General features: G+C 44.6%; 2 protein-coding genes across 2 annotated transcripts; both read right to left on the bottom strand.

Moving 5' to 3' along the window:
* Window positions 1-616: 616 nt before the first annotated feature.
* On the bottom strand, window positions 617-10043 carry mpnd (MPN domain containing). The gene is made up of 13 exons (XM_085448880.1): window positions 9540-10043; window positions 8985-9187; window positions 8664-8885; window positions 5656-5755; window positions 5497-5575; window positions 5319-5415; window positions 5162-5234; window positions 4996-5072; window positions 2727-2895; window positions 2194-2264; window positions 1762-1851; window positions 1577-1669; window positions 617-1506 (listed from the first exon to the last, which is right to left on the bottom strand). Exons 1-13 carry the CDS (start codon window positions 9541-9543, stop codon window positions 1420-1422), a joined length of 1365 nt encoding a protein of 454 aa, XP_085305006.1. The 5' UTR covers window positions 9544-10043; the 3' UTR covers window positions 617-1419.
* Window positions 10044-11525: 1482 nt separating this feature from the next.
* On the bottom strand, window positions 11526-15146 carry LOC146680362 (galectin-3-binding protein B-like). Its single transcript, XM_085449444.1, has 6 exons — window positions 15073-15146; window positions 14706-14778; window positions 13553-13744; window positions 13336-13467; window positions 12953-13223; window positions 11526-12880 (listed from the first exon to the last, which is right to left on the bottom strand). The coding sequence occupies exons 2-6, from the start codon at window positions 14761-14763 to the stop codon at window positions 11857-11859; spliced, it is 1677 nt and encodes a 558-aa protein (XP_085305570.1). The 5' UTR covers window positions 14764-14778; window positions 15073-15146; the 3' UTR covers window positions 11526-11856.
* Window positions 15147-15568: the final 422 nt, after the last annotated feature.

Below are 15568 nucleotides of genomic sequence, written 5' to 3'. Positions count from 1 at the left end.
AACTTCTTTAAGTTTCCTTGAAAACGTTTCATCCGAGAAGCTTCTTCAGTTCTAAAAGCAACTGGTGGAGAGTCTCAGATTTTAAGCCCTATGGGAGTGTCTATTGATCTTCTACCTAATCACATGACCCAAGGTGTGAAAACAGGTGTGGGTCACAATCAGCCAAAGTTTTGGGTGAGCCCATTGTGAGACCTAGCCCCACCCTATCATCTTTCCTTGGCTAATTGTGACCCACACCCGCTTTTCTTTCCGAGCTCCTTAGACTACGATGAGCTAGATGACTGAGGACAGCTGGACAGGACTATAGAGGGGTATAAAGGGTTCACGCTGAGCCCATGTGACAAGCGTGAAAGAACCTGGAGATGCTGCGGCGAGCGTCACTCTGTCGTGACAGACCTGCCCAGTCTATTGTTGGGACAGCACAGAGGAGCTGGACTACCTGTGCAGCCTGAATAGGCTGCACGTACCATCTCCTGTTACCGACAACAAGGACACTAACAAAAGCAGGTCAGAATCCGTTGTTGGTGTTGGCCCTGCTGTTCTCCGGTCCCTTCATTTCTTTGGAGCAGTGTGTTTTAGACTGAAGGGGAAAAAATAACCCACACTTGTGTTTAAATAGTTCCAGTGTGTATATTTTAATGCTTTGTGGATCATCAATCAGCAGGCTTAAGGCATTGCTCTGTCCTCAAAGATGTACCTCTACAATCCACAGGCAGTAATAAATACAGTACAGGTAGAGAGGAAGCAAATGTGTGTTCCTAACAAACAGGACTCAAGTTTCACACAACCTGACAGGAAGACAGTAGACGGGCACGTTCACAACACGCTGGCACAAACACAGACACACACCTGTTCACTTCACTAGTGGAACTGAAAAATTAACTTGTGTGGCACAGCGGACTTGATGCACTCACAAATCCGGCTGCAGAGCACACTTCAGGTCGCTGTCGTAGATTCTGCACTGCTTTTCACTTTTCCCCAAACGCCGATCCATTGGCTTTTGTCAATAAAAGGCAATTATAACACAAATTTTCACATTGTATATATCTGTCAATATTTGCTCATTGCCACAGGTTACTGGCACATACTGTAGGTCCATGTGTAGAAGGTAGAAAGGCCGATTTGTCTTCTGCAACGTGGTTCTGAGTAGCGTCCTGAGGCAGAAGAGCATGGTCTCGTGTTTTCTAACATGCTGCTTTTTGGGTCTCCTCTAATGAAAACAACCTTCTGGGGCAGCTAATATCACAGCCACTGTAATGTATTTGTCTGATAATGCTGTATAACAGGTAAATATCACTCTAACGTATGAGCAATCGAGGCATCTATATGTTTGTAAAGCAGGGTTTACATTGTATTTCACACCAATCCTGCAAGCTCTGCAAAAAAAAAAGGTGTTTGAAGTGAACAACGGTGATCCGCTCAGTTCATGCTCCCCAGTTGACTGTAGACGTGCTCCAGGATCTGAGAGTAGGCCTGGTCTTTGGGAGCGTGGCAACTGAGAGAGCCCTGAGAAGGAGGACGAGCTCAGTCAGCCTGCCTGCAATCTGATCAGGTAAACAGTGAGACTTTAACTCACCTTAATTTTGTCCATCATGGTCGTATCAGGACACCAGTACTGGTTGAACTGGACGAGGTCAGGAGCTGCCCTGTAGTAGTCGACCAGCAGCATCTATGCAGAGGTTTTTTTTTGTTTTTGTTTAGTTACAGCATCACAGAAGCTTTTTCCAGTCTTTTCATACGATGCATCATGCAGTATCATACCATCTCATTAAGAACATCACTGGTGAGGAAGTTGTCCTGTACGTAGGTGACCTCGACAGCAACTGGGATGCCGTAGTCATTAGGTCTTTGCTGCAGAAAGAGACCACATGTGTCAGAAAAACTCAAACCCATTTCATCTGACACTGCAACCTAACCTGCTGACCTCTTAAAAACTTTCCCATTCCCTCTTAAGAAGCTTGAGTCTATTCCGAAAACGGTCACACTTTAATACAAACTGATGAGAAGCAGCCTCATGAGAAGGTCAACGACAGCGCATCTGAAATTTCCACATTACAAAGAAAGACTGAGTCTCTGTGAGCAGGGAGGCTTCGAAACTGAACAACTCATTATGAGACCCTTTGATGGGCCAGTTCTGGCTCCAGGCTGTACGTTTAGGTGAAGGGGACCAGTTCAAACACTTGCAGCACTCACCTCAGGTGGCGGTACGACCCAAAATGGAGTTATTGTTGATGCCACGCCTTGATTTCCGTGATAATACGGACCTGAAAGAGAAAAGAGATGAAAGCTCAGCCACCAATGCGATGACACAGAGCCAGTGTCAGAGAGTTCTTATATTTTTCTGTTTGCAAACACAAACCTATATCAACATGTAGATTTGACCATCAATAGGCTTCACTGTGAGGTGTGGTATAAATAGATGTCAGGTGAGCTCCGGCTGTTTACGGCTCGTTTTTCATTTATTTTCTCGACAAATTCCCACATTACCCTTGAATGCAACACTGCTTGAAAGGCTGATATTGACACCTGTTATCTTGCAACATCTGCTGAAACCTGAACTCTATAAAGCTGTTATGCTGTAGAACTCTGAAATGTGCGTATAATCCTGCAATCTGCTAACATCTTTCTTAAAATAGTTTAAATACATCATCCCGTCTGAAGTGCAGTGCACCGATTAATACTCAGTGAACCCGATCGTTTCTGCAGCACCGTTATGAAGGACGTACCACAGATGATGCCCAGGCAGGGCTGGAAGCCGTTGTTTGAGCCCTGCAGCCTCAGCTGATGGTCCATCTGTGAGTCGATGTCCTGCAGCGACGGCAGGGCCGGACCTCGCGGGTGACTGTGGTACCAGCCCACCAACGACAGCCCACGCATGAACAGGTTCTGACAAATCTGAGACGGCAAGCACGACAAAGAAACAATGATGGACGGCTCGTTTAATTTTCATTTTTATCAGATCAAATCAAAGAAATCACAGAAAAAATACTGCTCTGACTTTTTTGGCTGTATTTTGTAAGCAACTGTGTGATTTCACAGGACGAATTTGCAGATTTTTTTTTTTTTTTTGGATCAAGCTACATTTTATTTCCCAGTTTTTCACACGTGAATAAACAGACCTGACCAATCGGATCACTGCATGTGGTAACAAGTGTGGTCAGGGCTAAAACGCGCACCAGTACTGAATATCCAATGATATTTAAACAGTGACCTCAGACTCGCAGCTAGCTGAAACGATTCCTCCCAACTCTGCCAACAGGAGCACAAACCGATCAAACCAGGGAATCATCCTTGCTGCTGTCTGCTCCTCAGAGTCGGACGAATCTCTGTTTCTTCCTTCTCTTGTTCGAAAAAAAAAAAAAAAAAAAAAAAAAAAAAAAAAAGGACCGTCGCTTCATGTACGCTTTTTTTTTTTTTTTTTTTTTTAAACCCACAGTGTGCTTTTTGGAGGATGAATTCTCTTTATACACACGTTTTCAAATTCAGATACACTCGTTGTGTAAAGGCCTTTGGATTGTAATTTTCATGCACAGCCATGATTAGAATTTGGATATTTAGTCAAGCCAAAGTTTATTTCTACAGCACATTTTAAAGAACCTGAGGTGACCACAGTGCTGTACAAGCTATACAAAATACACACTACATACAACAGTCAGTAAATCAACACTAATAAAGTGGAATGGCACGGGATCAGGGGGGTTATACTGCACTGGGGGGAACAATTACTTAAGTGACAGGAAACAATTCGTGAAGTCCGGTGAATATTCCTCATCATGCTTGGACATTGTGTGTGGTGTTCCACAAGGCTCTATACGAGGTCCAAAATGAGTTATTATTTACATAAATTATATTTGCAAGGTCTCTGATATAAAATTAGTATAATTTGCAGACGGCACAAATATTTTTTGTTCTGGGGGAATCTAAAGGAGCTGCTCGATACGACAGGAACAAACTATCACTAAATCCAAGTAAAATTAAAATAGTCTTATTTGGGAAGTGCAGATTCATATAGATGGTGTGGCAATTGAAAGAGTTCTTGAACATAAGTTTCTTTGTGTGATAATAGAATAGCTAGAAGTCTCATATAAAATCATATATATAACAACATTTCAAGAAGTATTTCAATTTTAAGTAAAGTAAAACACATTCTGGACCACAAATCACTCCACGTTCTCTACTATGGTTGCTACTGGTGTTTGTAAAGTACAGGGAGAAAGTAAGGCTCTGATCGGGTGTATCACCCACTATTTTCACAATAGGGATGTTTAAATATATATATATATATATATGTACATATGTGTGTGTGGGTGCACAGTATGTTCATATACGTAGATTTGCAAATTTGACGTGTTACTGGGGTTATAAAAAAATAAATACGTGAAGCAAATTATAATGAAGAATTTCTGATGGACAGGGCATAAACAGGAAGAAGTAGTTTAGACTATGAGTTAATAAACAGTGGAAAGGGGGTGGGATTAAATAAGCTCATGCTTCTTCCTGCTCCTTTTTGAACATGTAAGTTATTTATTATTGTTATTGCTTTGTTTTCCTTTGTTTGTCTCTTTTTTCCTCTTTCATTGTTCTTATACTATTTAAACATGTTTAAAATAAAGACTCAATACAATCCAAAAATACACTAAAACTCAAGTAAATAATATAATAATAAAATGTGTATTTGCAAAATAAAAGCTAAGATAGTCTCAGCTAGACGTCAAAGCCAAAAACAACTTGATGCAGAGTCTTTGGATTCCTGTAGCTTCTGCTCGACTTCAGATTCGAAGACTCGCATCTCAGATGCAGGAAACTACTAAACACTTGTGTTGTTGTACATCATTTTAAAGGCAGACACATCAACAGCAACAACCTTCAGCTCGCAGGCGAAGATTCAAGCGCAATTTTTTGGTTGGTGTGGAAATGCGTGCTGCCAGGCTGCAAACTGCAGCTTGCAAGTGTTTGAAGTGGGTTTTTCCACCTCTGTGTTTCTGCGTGCGTTACCTCCTCCTCAACAGCGGAAGCCGAGTCTCTGTCTGCCAGCCTTGTCCGACACGGGAAAGCCCTCAAGACCGTCAGCACTGAAATACAGAGCGAGAGGACAGCTTTAGCCCGGCGTTCTGCGGATTTGATCACTATGCTCTCTTTTGTTGGATAAAGTTGCACTCACGCTGCGTGTTGGTATCCCATCGTCCCCCGAGGTATCCCACCACCTCACTGGTGGTCAGGTGACAATGGAAGTCCTACAGCGGGAGAAGTGGGCAAGTTAGTCTCTTTACCTGTGATCAGTGTGGAGCTGGTCTGCTTGAAAGCGTGTTAATGCTTACCATTAGCAGCAGCACATTACTGGACACGGCTACATTGAAAGGCTGGAACCTGTTGATGGCTGAGAAGGCTGACAGCTCCACTAGTGTGTGTGGATCTCTGAGGACACAAGCACACCTTTCATCGTACTCTGATTCGCTTCATGCACAGAGCTGTGAAAGAAGTCAGGTAAAGTGGTACCTGGCAGCATCTCGGGTGCCCAAAGTGCAATATCTGACGGGAATTCTCTCTCTGTCAGCCCTCCGTGAAACCATCACATCTGTAACATCGAACAGATGAGGATGAGAGGAGGGGAGCGGGGAAGGAGAGGAGGAGGAGGAGGAGAGGAGGAAATGATACCATGTAGTCCAGGTTTGGTGTTTTTGTTCTTGTCGTCTGCCTGCACAGCTGCCTTTCCTTCCTCTTCATCCTCGTCATCATCTTCCTCACTCACCAAGCTCTGACATCACAGGAAGTAAAACAAATGTCAAAATAAAGTTCTGGTTACACTGGATTTACCTTACTGTAATGAATGTTTCATCGTTTCCTGTTTGCAGAGACTCCAAATCGATTTCACCATCACATTTTTCTTCTTCTTTACATTTCCTTTTTTCCCATCAGCATGTGAGTCAGCACTAGCTAATTGTCGTGTCAAACCACAACCTTTATTCTATTTTCACGGCCTGGCCAGTTTTAATACTTTTAAAGGCTCGATCGCCCTTTGACAAAACCTTGGAACCACTCCTTATTTTTAACACCACATCTGTTTAAAAGGGTCTTTCCGAGTACTTATACCATCACTCCACATTTCTGCAAACCGGGGATTTTAAACTGTGAGAAAAATATATACTGGTCCAGCTCACGATGTGACACGGGTCAAGTGTTCCTCCTGTTACAGGAAGTTAATAAATGTTTTGAATGTGGGCTCGCTTTCACATTTACATTTTCTAAGAGACAAAATGTCCCCGATGTCACCCTGCAGACTTGGTTCAGAGGCTGTTAATAAATAAGTGTCTGAAAAAAGGACACAATGTATTTCAAAGTGTGATTAAAAGGATTTTCCATCCATCCATCCTCTGCCGCTTATCCTTGTCAGCGTCACGGGTGGGCTGGAGCCTATCACAGCTGTCTTTAGGGTGAGAGGCGGGGTTCACCCTGGACAGGTTGCCAGTCTGTCACAGGGCTAACACACACACACAGACAATCATTCAAACTTCCAATCCACTCCCAGTGTCACAGTGGACCAGGTCAGGAGACAACTGAGGAAGCTTCGCCCCAGGAAGGCAGCAGGCCCAGACAAGGTGTGTCCTAGGATGCTAAAGGCGTGTGCTGCTGAACTTGAGGAGCCGCTACAAAGAGTCTTCAACCTCAGTCTGCTACTGAGGAGAGTGCCCGCCCTCTGGAAGACGTCCTGCATCATCCCCAAAAAGAACCGGCCCAACGAGCTGAATAACTTCCAACCGGTGGCACTGACGTCACATCTTATAAAGACTCTAGAGCGGCTCTTCCTCAACCACAGGTACAACATGCCCAGGATCCACTACAGTTCACATACAAGGTGGATGTCGGAGTGAAGGACACCATCCTGTACCTCCTACACAGAGCCCACTCAAACCTGGACAAGGGAAAAGGCACGGTCAGGATCCTTTCTTGACTTGTCAAGTGCCTTGAATAAAATCTGGCACTGTCTGCTCCAGGAGAAACTGGACAGGATGCAGGTGGAGACCCCTGCCTGGTCACTTGAATCTCCAACTACCTCACTGACAGACAACAGTATGTCACTGAAGGACATCACGTCTGACACTGTGGTCAGCAGCGCAGGAGAACCACAGGGAACTGTGCTGTCCCCTCTTCTCTTCACCCTGTACACCTCTGACTTCTGCTATAACTCTGAATTATGCCATATTCAGAGGTTTGCTGACGACAGGGCCATCATGGGGTGTATCTGGGATGATCAGGAAGAGGAGTACAGAAGTCTGGTGAGGAACTTTGTCACATGGAGTCACACAAACCACATGCAACTCAACACCTCAAAGACCAAGGAACTGGTTGTGGACTTTGGGAGGTCCAGACCAGGTCCACTGCCAGTTCAGATAGAGGGAGAGGAGGTGGTCAACACGTACAAGTACCTCGGGCTTTGGTTGAACAACAAACTGGACTGGTCATGCAGCACCTGTATAAAAAAGGCCAAGGCAGACTGTACTTCCTCAGGAGACTGAGGTCTTTTAACATCTGCAGGAAGCTCCTGAGGATGTTTTACCAGTCGGTGGTTGCCAGAGTGCTGTTCTATGCTGTGGTGTGCTGGGGGAGCAGCACAGCAAAGGAGGACATGCCCAGCCTGGAAAAACTAATCAGGAAGGCTGGCTCTGTGGTCGGCATGAAGCTGGACACTCTGGTTTATATATATATATATATATGTATATATTTCTTTCTCTTTTTAAATATCCAACAGTACAATAGACTCACAACATCCCCACTAACTTTATGTCTTTGGACTGTGGGGGGAAGTCGGAGTACCCGGAAACATGGGGAGAACATGCAAACTCCACACAGGAACACCCTGACCTGGTGGAATTGAACGAGGACTTTTTCGCTATGGGGCAACAATGCTAACCACCATTTTTTTATTTTTACATTCTGAAATCGTTTCAGTGTCTTATTTCATTTGCAGGCGACAGGCTGGACAGGACATAACGATGCTTATGTCACAATGGATGCTGGCTCTGTGTTACACCACGATGACATGCAGTTTTTACGTGGTTTCACTGCCAGAGCTGAAATTTCATGTATTAGATAAGAAAAGAAAAACTAACCTCTTCACACGGTTAAGAAATTATAATCCTGTAAAGGTTTAAATGTTTATAACGTCTACTAAGTAATCATTTCAGAAATGTCTAAACCTTCACGCTTTAAATAATACTGTTCATTTCTTATGCCTGTTCTGAGTTTTACTTTGACATCTGTGTTTACAATAATTTTTTCTTGTATTCATCACAGTCACTAAAAATAAGAGTTGTTTATACTGTAAACAAGCGTCACAAGGTGGATGTGTTGTGCTTTACCTCATCAGTGAAACATGGAAAAAGAGCTTTGTGAAACAGTGATACTCTCACAGATATTACTTCCTGTAAGTCACGTGACCAGAGGAGCAGCAAGGGGACGTGTTCATGAGTAACACAGGTGAGAGGAAACTCAAGGTCGTGACTTAATTATTAGACTTTGAACATTAAAAACTCAGTTTGAAGTCTAAAAGCAAGGATAATAAAATAGGCTTAGAAATCTGTACTAACCCATTTTTACACAAAATACATTTTGTAATGGAAGCACCAAATATTAGGAATGCTCCCCTTCAGTCATGCTCCTCTCACCATGTCGGCACTGGGCTGGTACTTGTGCAGCCAGGTGGTTTTGTACTGGACCAGCTTCTGTCCCCGGTACCGCACCGACGCCCAGCCGCAGCCAGACTTTTTGGCCGGGTTCACCAGGCGTTTGCAGTGAGTCGCCCAGGCGCTGGGGGAGTTGAAGATCTGGCCCGTCTCCACCCATCGGATTTTCCCATCAGTCAGCAGGTCTCCCACAAAGTTCTTACCCTGCAGGAGGAGAGAAAGCAAGAGTTTATGACCTCCTGTCAAGTCACGCATACTGTGGTGAGTCAGAATCATGTTCACATAACTGCTACGTGTTATTACCAAATAGTGTATGGCTAGCACGCCGTCCCCGGGCTCCACCAGGCCATCCTTGAGGAGCACTCTGAGGGTGATGCCCCTGCGGGTGAGCAGGGAGCCCCGGCCTGAGCTGGACCGCAAGTCTGCCTCCTCCCCTCCGCTCAGCTCCTCCTCATCCTCCTCTCCTCCATCCTCCACCACCTGTGGAGAGCTGGGAGGCTCTGACCCTAGGGAAGCACAAAGCAAAACTGGGATGTTGGCTTGGTACAATGCATGAACCGTGTTCTCATGCAGCAGGCTGTGAATGGCACATTGCTGCGTTTACGTGTGTGTATGTGTAGACTGACTGTGTTTCAGAGGCAGAACAAACAAACGCGCATTACTGACAGCGTCATGGCAGCCTGCATCCTCCATAACCGCAGGAGCTCAATGATAATAAGCGCGTGCACACGTGACGAAGAGGAAACCGAAACTGGCCCTTCGTGGATTCACGAGATCGGCGGGCCTTTGTTTCCTGCTACTTGACAACGGGTCTGCCGCTCACCCCCTCACCCTCACCAAGAGCTCCGTTATCCTCACCCATGTCTCAGGGAGCGAGCCTGTGCGCGGCCCGGTGTGCGCAGCTCGTTCCCGGTCCGTGTCCGGTGGTTGTTGAGAACGAGCTGAAGGCGTCCGCGGCTGCGCGGCTGGTTTCCTCGTTGTGCTGCTTTACCGTCCCCCCCACCGCCCTCTGCTTTCCCCCCGCTCTCTCTCTCTTATGTTCCACAGCGTGCCGTGCCGTTATCCGCGCTTTGTGTCACCGTGGAGCAGGAACCCTGTCAGACCAGCTCACAGAAACACGAACCGTGACGCTTTTCTCCGCCAACACCACGAAGCGCTGCCGCGTGCGCGTGCACGTGCGGCGGGTGCCGTTCGGTGAGTTGTGCGTCGGCGGGATCGTGCAGAAACCGCGGAGCTCTCAGTCACCGGAAGCGACCGAGCGGTTCCTCCTTTATCTCCGACACCGAGCACATTTACCGGGAAGCTGCCGGCGGAGGGCAGCAAACCTCCAGCAGCCTGTCCTCCTCACCGGGCCAACCGTATGCCGCCCCCTGCTGGCAGCTCCGAGCGCAGCTGGCCGTTCTCTGGTGTTCAGTGGAGAGGGGCTCTTATCTCAAGCATTTAGACCAGGGGTTTTAAACTTGCGGCCACGTCACCCCTATTTGCGGCCCGTACATTGACGTGAGAAATGTAACACAATTTGGCCCTTGAAGGGACTTTTTTGTTAGGGAGGATTTGTTTGTTGTTGAGTGCAATGTTAAAATAAGTTCTTTAAAAAGGCAAAAATTCATATGAAGGAACTATGAGCAGAGAGTACAGACATGCGGAGGGATTTGGCTGTGTTAGTTAGGTGAGAGAACAAAAACTAATGTGTACACTTATATCTGCATTTTTATTTTGTTAAATACAAACAAAAGTATAGCAGAAGTGCTGCCGCATGTCTGACTAGAACGAGAGAACCAATGTGTTTTTTTGGTAGTTCAATGAAAGGCTTCAGTTAGTTAAGAGTGAGAAAAAAAATAAGCCCATGTTTGCAGTTTTGAATTGTTATACAATATCTGATTTTTTTTTAAGTGTTTTGTTGTTTGTTTGGCTGGGTTTTTTGTACTACTTGAACACTAAAGTGGCCCTCCAATGAGACGACAGTGCCACCCGTGGCCCACAGCTCATTTGAGTTTGAGACCGCTGATTTAGACCCTTTACTTTAGTCACAGTATTCAAAACATTAAAGTGAGGAAATGAGAAGCGTTGTTTATCAGAAAGGTTTCTGCCTGTTTTTGTTGAATTAAGCTCGGCAGGATCTAAAAACCAGCTCCATAAAATAAAAGTGTTTATGATTTTGACACCGTTCCCATTTAAAGAAGTGCAAGAAGAATTTATTTCACTTAAAAACCAACAGAAACTAACAGCAGCAGAGTTGATGTGAATGCTCCCGGCCTCTGTACCGTGTTAAAATTAGCTGAAATAATTTGATGACATAAAACACGTCTCCTAAATGATTTAGCAATCATACATTTGTACTTACATAACTTTACTTGTAACTTCATTTCAAAAGAGTTTGTTTTTTTTCTTAAATCTTTATTTTCAATCCATCAGCCTTTGGTATCATTATCACCCCACCGTGGGGCGGGTGGGCCGCAGGTGTATCGACACAAAATCTTGGATGAATTCAAATCTCAGTGACCTTGACCTCAAAAAAGTCTTGTGAATGCGATAATTTGAGACATGGGTGATGAAGGATTTTCAAACTGACACCATAGGAGGAGGCAGCCTGCAGTATGTTTAAACGTTCTGTTACTTACAGCGGATTTTAACAGGTATTATTAATAACTGTCTCTATTCTATCATTCTACTGTATTTGTATAAGGACAGACAGATTGTGCTAAGACTGCTGGACTGTTGTCATGGCAGTGACAGTAAATATTTGCAGTGAATCAAATACATTACAGAAGTGTATACACTGTAATCTGATTACACATACATTGCATAATAAAAGAAATGCATGACCTTCTGCAGACAGAGTGATTATAACAGTAGACCAGACCTTTTTTTATTATTTTTTCACTTATCATCAGATAGAAATGCGGTGATACTGCTCTCTGCCCAGGTTTACACTAGCACCACGTGCCCAAACAAGCCACAGCGATGCATTCCACAGCAACTACAGGACAAGCTGGCTCATGTTTAGAAAACTTGCATGAAGTCAATTCTACCTGCTCCAGGATCCACCTTAATTGTCACTGTGAGGTTTCCACTTGCAGCCGCTGCACATAAGGAGGAGAGAGCCGAAAGCATTATGTGCGTGCAGTTCTTGCGCTGACGCACACCCTCCTTCTCTTAAGTTCTCTAGTCAGTTCTAATCTGTTGAGTACTGAGGACGTACCACCACCTGGTAGGAGAACAGGTTTGAGTGGCACGGGTAGACTTGTTCTGAGATGCTGGGAACAGCTATGGGGCTGTCGCTGTCAACAGCATTAAATTCGTTCACGTGGAACACGTGCCTTCCTGCGCACATGAGAATGAGCCTGTTGCTGTAACGGATGCGGCCCTCCATCTCACTGGGTAAATTCTTTTGTTCAATCTTCAAGCTGATCGCTGGTAAAGAAGCACAAGTGACACTTTGCTTCGTGCAGTCTTCCTCTCTGACGTAGGTCGTGACTTTCCAGCGCATGGTGTGAAAAGCGAAATAGGCGCTGTTATGAACCGGGGTTTGGAAATCAGACGTCAAGCTGCTGACTCGCTGGCCTCGAAGGATGTAGACCCCGGAGTGCTGGTAAGCTCGGATCTCCTGACTGCTGAAGGTGAAGCTCCACGGTCTGCCAGTGTAAATCCTGGGTGTGTAGATGGTTCCTGTCAGGTCGCTGAGGAGCATTTTTACAGGAAGAGCATTAAACTGAAACCCCTCCAGCTTGCTAGCGTGGTACTCTGAGCTGTCAAGACTGTATAAGTCCTCAGCTGGTATCATCGGGAAGCGGACGAGATTTAGAAGTATCTCACGCATGGTTGCGTTTCCTCGAGCTTCTGCCCATCTCTCCAGTCCGCTCAGGACGACTGTTTCGTTACGCACCACGAGGTCTGAGCGAGAAAGGAGTGCTTTGACCAGATTAAAAGGAAGGCTTGTCCAGGCCGGGGAGTTGATCAGCGCCTCGCAGTTCCACGCCAGGTAGCGAAGACATAGTTGCTGCAGCGTGTCGTCACTTCTGCGAACTGCGTACTCATAAAGAGAGTTCTGACTTTGGAAGGTGGGGTCCTCGGGGAGAAACAGTCTGAAGAGATTCGCAGCCTCATTGTGATATTCAGTCAGGCCCCAGTCAGAAGCCATTTTCAGGATGCAGTGGGAGGAGGCTAATGTGACCGTAATCTTCCTCGTGTAGAAGTATCTGAAATTCAAAAATTTGATTGACAGATCACAGGTTTACATAGAAATATGTGCAAGTGTGAACTTTTTATACCTGACAAATATGTCGGCATGTTGGCTGCAATCAGAAGACACATTAATGAGCAAGCTGCTGAGGTCTGGATGCAAAGACTTGAGGTTTGAATTGAGAGAAAGGATGACCCTGTGAGCACAGATGGTCTCCACTATGTTGTTATCCACTGCCACTGCAATGTCCACGTCACAGTCCTGTCTGCTGTCAAACAGCTCGCCTAGCTGCTGAGAGAGGCTCGCATTGTGGTCCAACGTGTACTCGTGGTTGAGGTCCCTGCTCTGAGGCTCCGCCCCTGATAGAGATCACAGACACGGTGAATACACCTGTTTCTAAGACAAATGTCTTTCTGACCTTTATTTCTCAGAGGAGGTTGGAGACTTCTGTCCTTATGCTAACATCCTCACCTTTCTCACATCTAACTCCGGCATCTTCGCCGTGACCGCAGTTATGGACCCCCCAGCCAGGAAACGTACACTGGAGTAGGTTAATCTCCGACCCACCGCAGGTTAAATCGTCCATCCAGATGTTACCGACCCCTAAAACCAAAACAGCCACACAATTACAGTCTAGCCATTAACCACTGAAATGCAGCGCGTAAGAGGAGCGTCGTGGTTTCGTTACCGGCGCCAAATGCAGCTGATCCAGGAGCCTCGGCTGCACCAGGGAAACGCAGCTGTCGACACACTACATGAGCGTCATTTATGTCCCAGCCATCGTCGCAAATCGTCCCCCAAACTCCATCGTGAAAGATCTCCACACGGCCCTCGGAGTATTCCTGGCCACCAGCCAGCCTGATGTAACCTTCTTCATAGGCTAAAGGAACAACAATGCAGTGTAATCGATTTATTTGGGATTTATGGAGAAAGATGAAGGATCATGTAGATTTCACAGCACAACAGATATATAGCTATTTTCCCACTTTTATTTAAAAATACTGATATCAGATCAGCGGTGGTTTGTTCTAGAGACTGTAACAGGCTGCAGAAATTCACAGCAATATGAGCAAACGTCTCGACAGCGTTAGTACTGTACACAGCGTTACAACATCAGCTGTTCTTTACAGTGACCAGGGTTAAGACCATGCAGTTATTAAACAAACAAACATGTTTTTAAAAAATGAACATCACTTTTAATTCAATTCAGTTGTATTTATACAGGGCCAAATCACAACAACAGTTGCCTCAAGGTACTTTATATTGTAAGGTAGACCCTACAGTAAATGTCTGGATGGAATTTCCTCCCAGGACAGGAAAAGTTATTAAGTGAGCTGTGACCATAAATGTTTTCCTTATAAATTTTTGATTCATTATTGCACATATATAAAGCATTAAATAAAACTAAAGTGCATCATTATTAGCACTTGCATTATACTATCGCGGCTATGTTAGGTGCAAACATCTGAAACCTTTCTTTGTATCTGCACACCTCATACCGTGATAGCCAGTTGGTGTTGGGTTGTGAATGGCTGCCATGTTAGTAAACTAACTCATAACAACATCCTGAGAATGCTCATAATCCTCTGTGCTGGTAATAATTATTTATTTATTTGTTGTGACACGATAACTTTATAAAGTAACCCTTAAACTGTCGACTGACGGTTTCTTGCGGTTATGAAACCTTGGAAACAAGCGACAACCTCATCAAGAACATGCATGCACATGCACATGTGTTTTAGGTGTGTTCTAATACTAAACAAACAACACTACACTTGTGTTCAGCTTAGATTGTAATATTAATAGAGAATTGAGTTTAATGGGAAATCAGTTTTACTCACCACTGGATAAGGTGACGCTCAGCAGAAGAATACAGAATAAAAAAGCATTTCCATTCATTTTAATGGCGCTAAACTGGAGACAAAAGGCAAAAGTGCAACACGTTTCTGTATTAAAAATGCGTTCTTTTCTTTATCAGCAATCATCCTGCTTCTTTCACACTTGAGCATAATAATGACGTTTCTGCTTTAAAAAAAATACATCAGAGTTTTAAGAGTTGGAGAAGTTTTGTGTGCACATCATCACATTCAAATGCAGCTTTGCAGAGCAGCGACTGAAATCATAAAAGAAAAACTAAATGTCCTTTTCTTTGTTGCCAGCAAATCATCAATCATACGCATTCCTGACCAAAGCTAGGAAAGGACTTACCAGAGCTCCAGGTTAAGAAAAGCTGCTCTGTGATGAGGTCCGCCAGTCCGTGAACTGAAGGAGCCACTTTACTTACTTTATTTGTAGGCGGTGGTTTTCCAGGAATTACCACACCCAACGTGCTTTTCAAACAACTTGGGATGATGCCACATTTAGTTCCAAAACATATGACTTTGTCACAAAAGATTCATAACGAGGCTTTATATTTTAATGGCCAATAATATTTTCATGAGATTATGGATAGATCATACTCAATACAATGAGAAGTGAAAATAGTAAAAACAGAAAGCAGGACGAAATGTAGACTTTAAACTTAAATATTGCATTTCTAAGCGTTGGATCATGTATAGCAGTTGGGCATGCATACTTTTGGGGTCCCCATGCTGCCCGCACATGAGCTAGAGATAAAGTTATTTCAAAGCCAGAAGTTGATGTTTGTTTAGAGGCCAGTGTGAGTCCATCACCAGCAGATGGCGACATCATGAAGGCCAAAGAG

This window comes from Copadichromis virginalis, linkage group LG23 (genome assembly GCF_057382275.1).
Source record: "Copadichromis virginalis isolate Kocher_CV1m ecotype Utaka linkage group LG23, C_Virginalis_male_GT1.1, whole genome shotgun sequence".
In the NCBI taxonomy this organism is placed as follows: Eukaryota; Metazoa; Chordata; class Actinopteri; order Cichliformes; family Cichlidae; genus Copadichromis; species Copadichromis virginalis.
This window is presented reverse-complemented; position numbering and strand designations above follow the sequence as displayed.

Excerpts from the sequence above, each read along its gene's own strand:
- LOC146680362 (XM_085449444.1), bottom strand. The coding sequence starts at position 14,763 with ATGAATGGAAATGCTTTTTTATTCTGTATTCTTCTGCTGAGCGTCACC. Across the intron at positions 13,224-13,335 it reads CGGAGTTAGATGTGAGAAAG|GGGCGGAGCCTCAGAGCAGG; the intron begins GTGAGGATGTTA and ends GATCTCTATCAG. Across the intron at positions 12,881-12,952 it reads CATGCCGACATATTTGTCAG|ATACTTCTACACGAGGAAGA; the intron begins GTATAAAAAGTT and ends TTTGAATTTCAG.
- mpnd (XM_085448880.1), bottom strand. Across the intron at positions 2,265-2,726 it reads CTGCCTGGGCATCATCTGTG|GTCCGTATTATCACGGAAAT; the intron begins GTACGTCCTTCA and ends TTTCTCTTTCAG. Across the intron at positions 1,670-1,761 it reads GTGATGTTCTTAATGAGATG|ATGCTGCTGGTCGACTACTA; the intron begins GTATGATACTGC and ends ACCTCTGCATAG.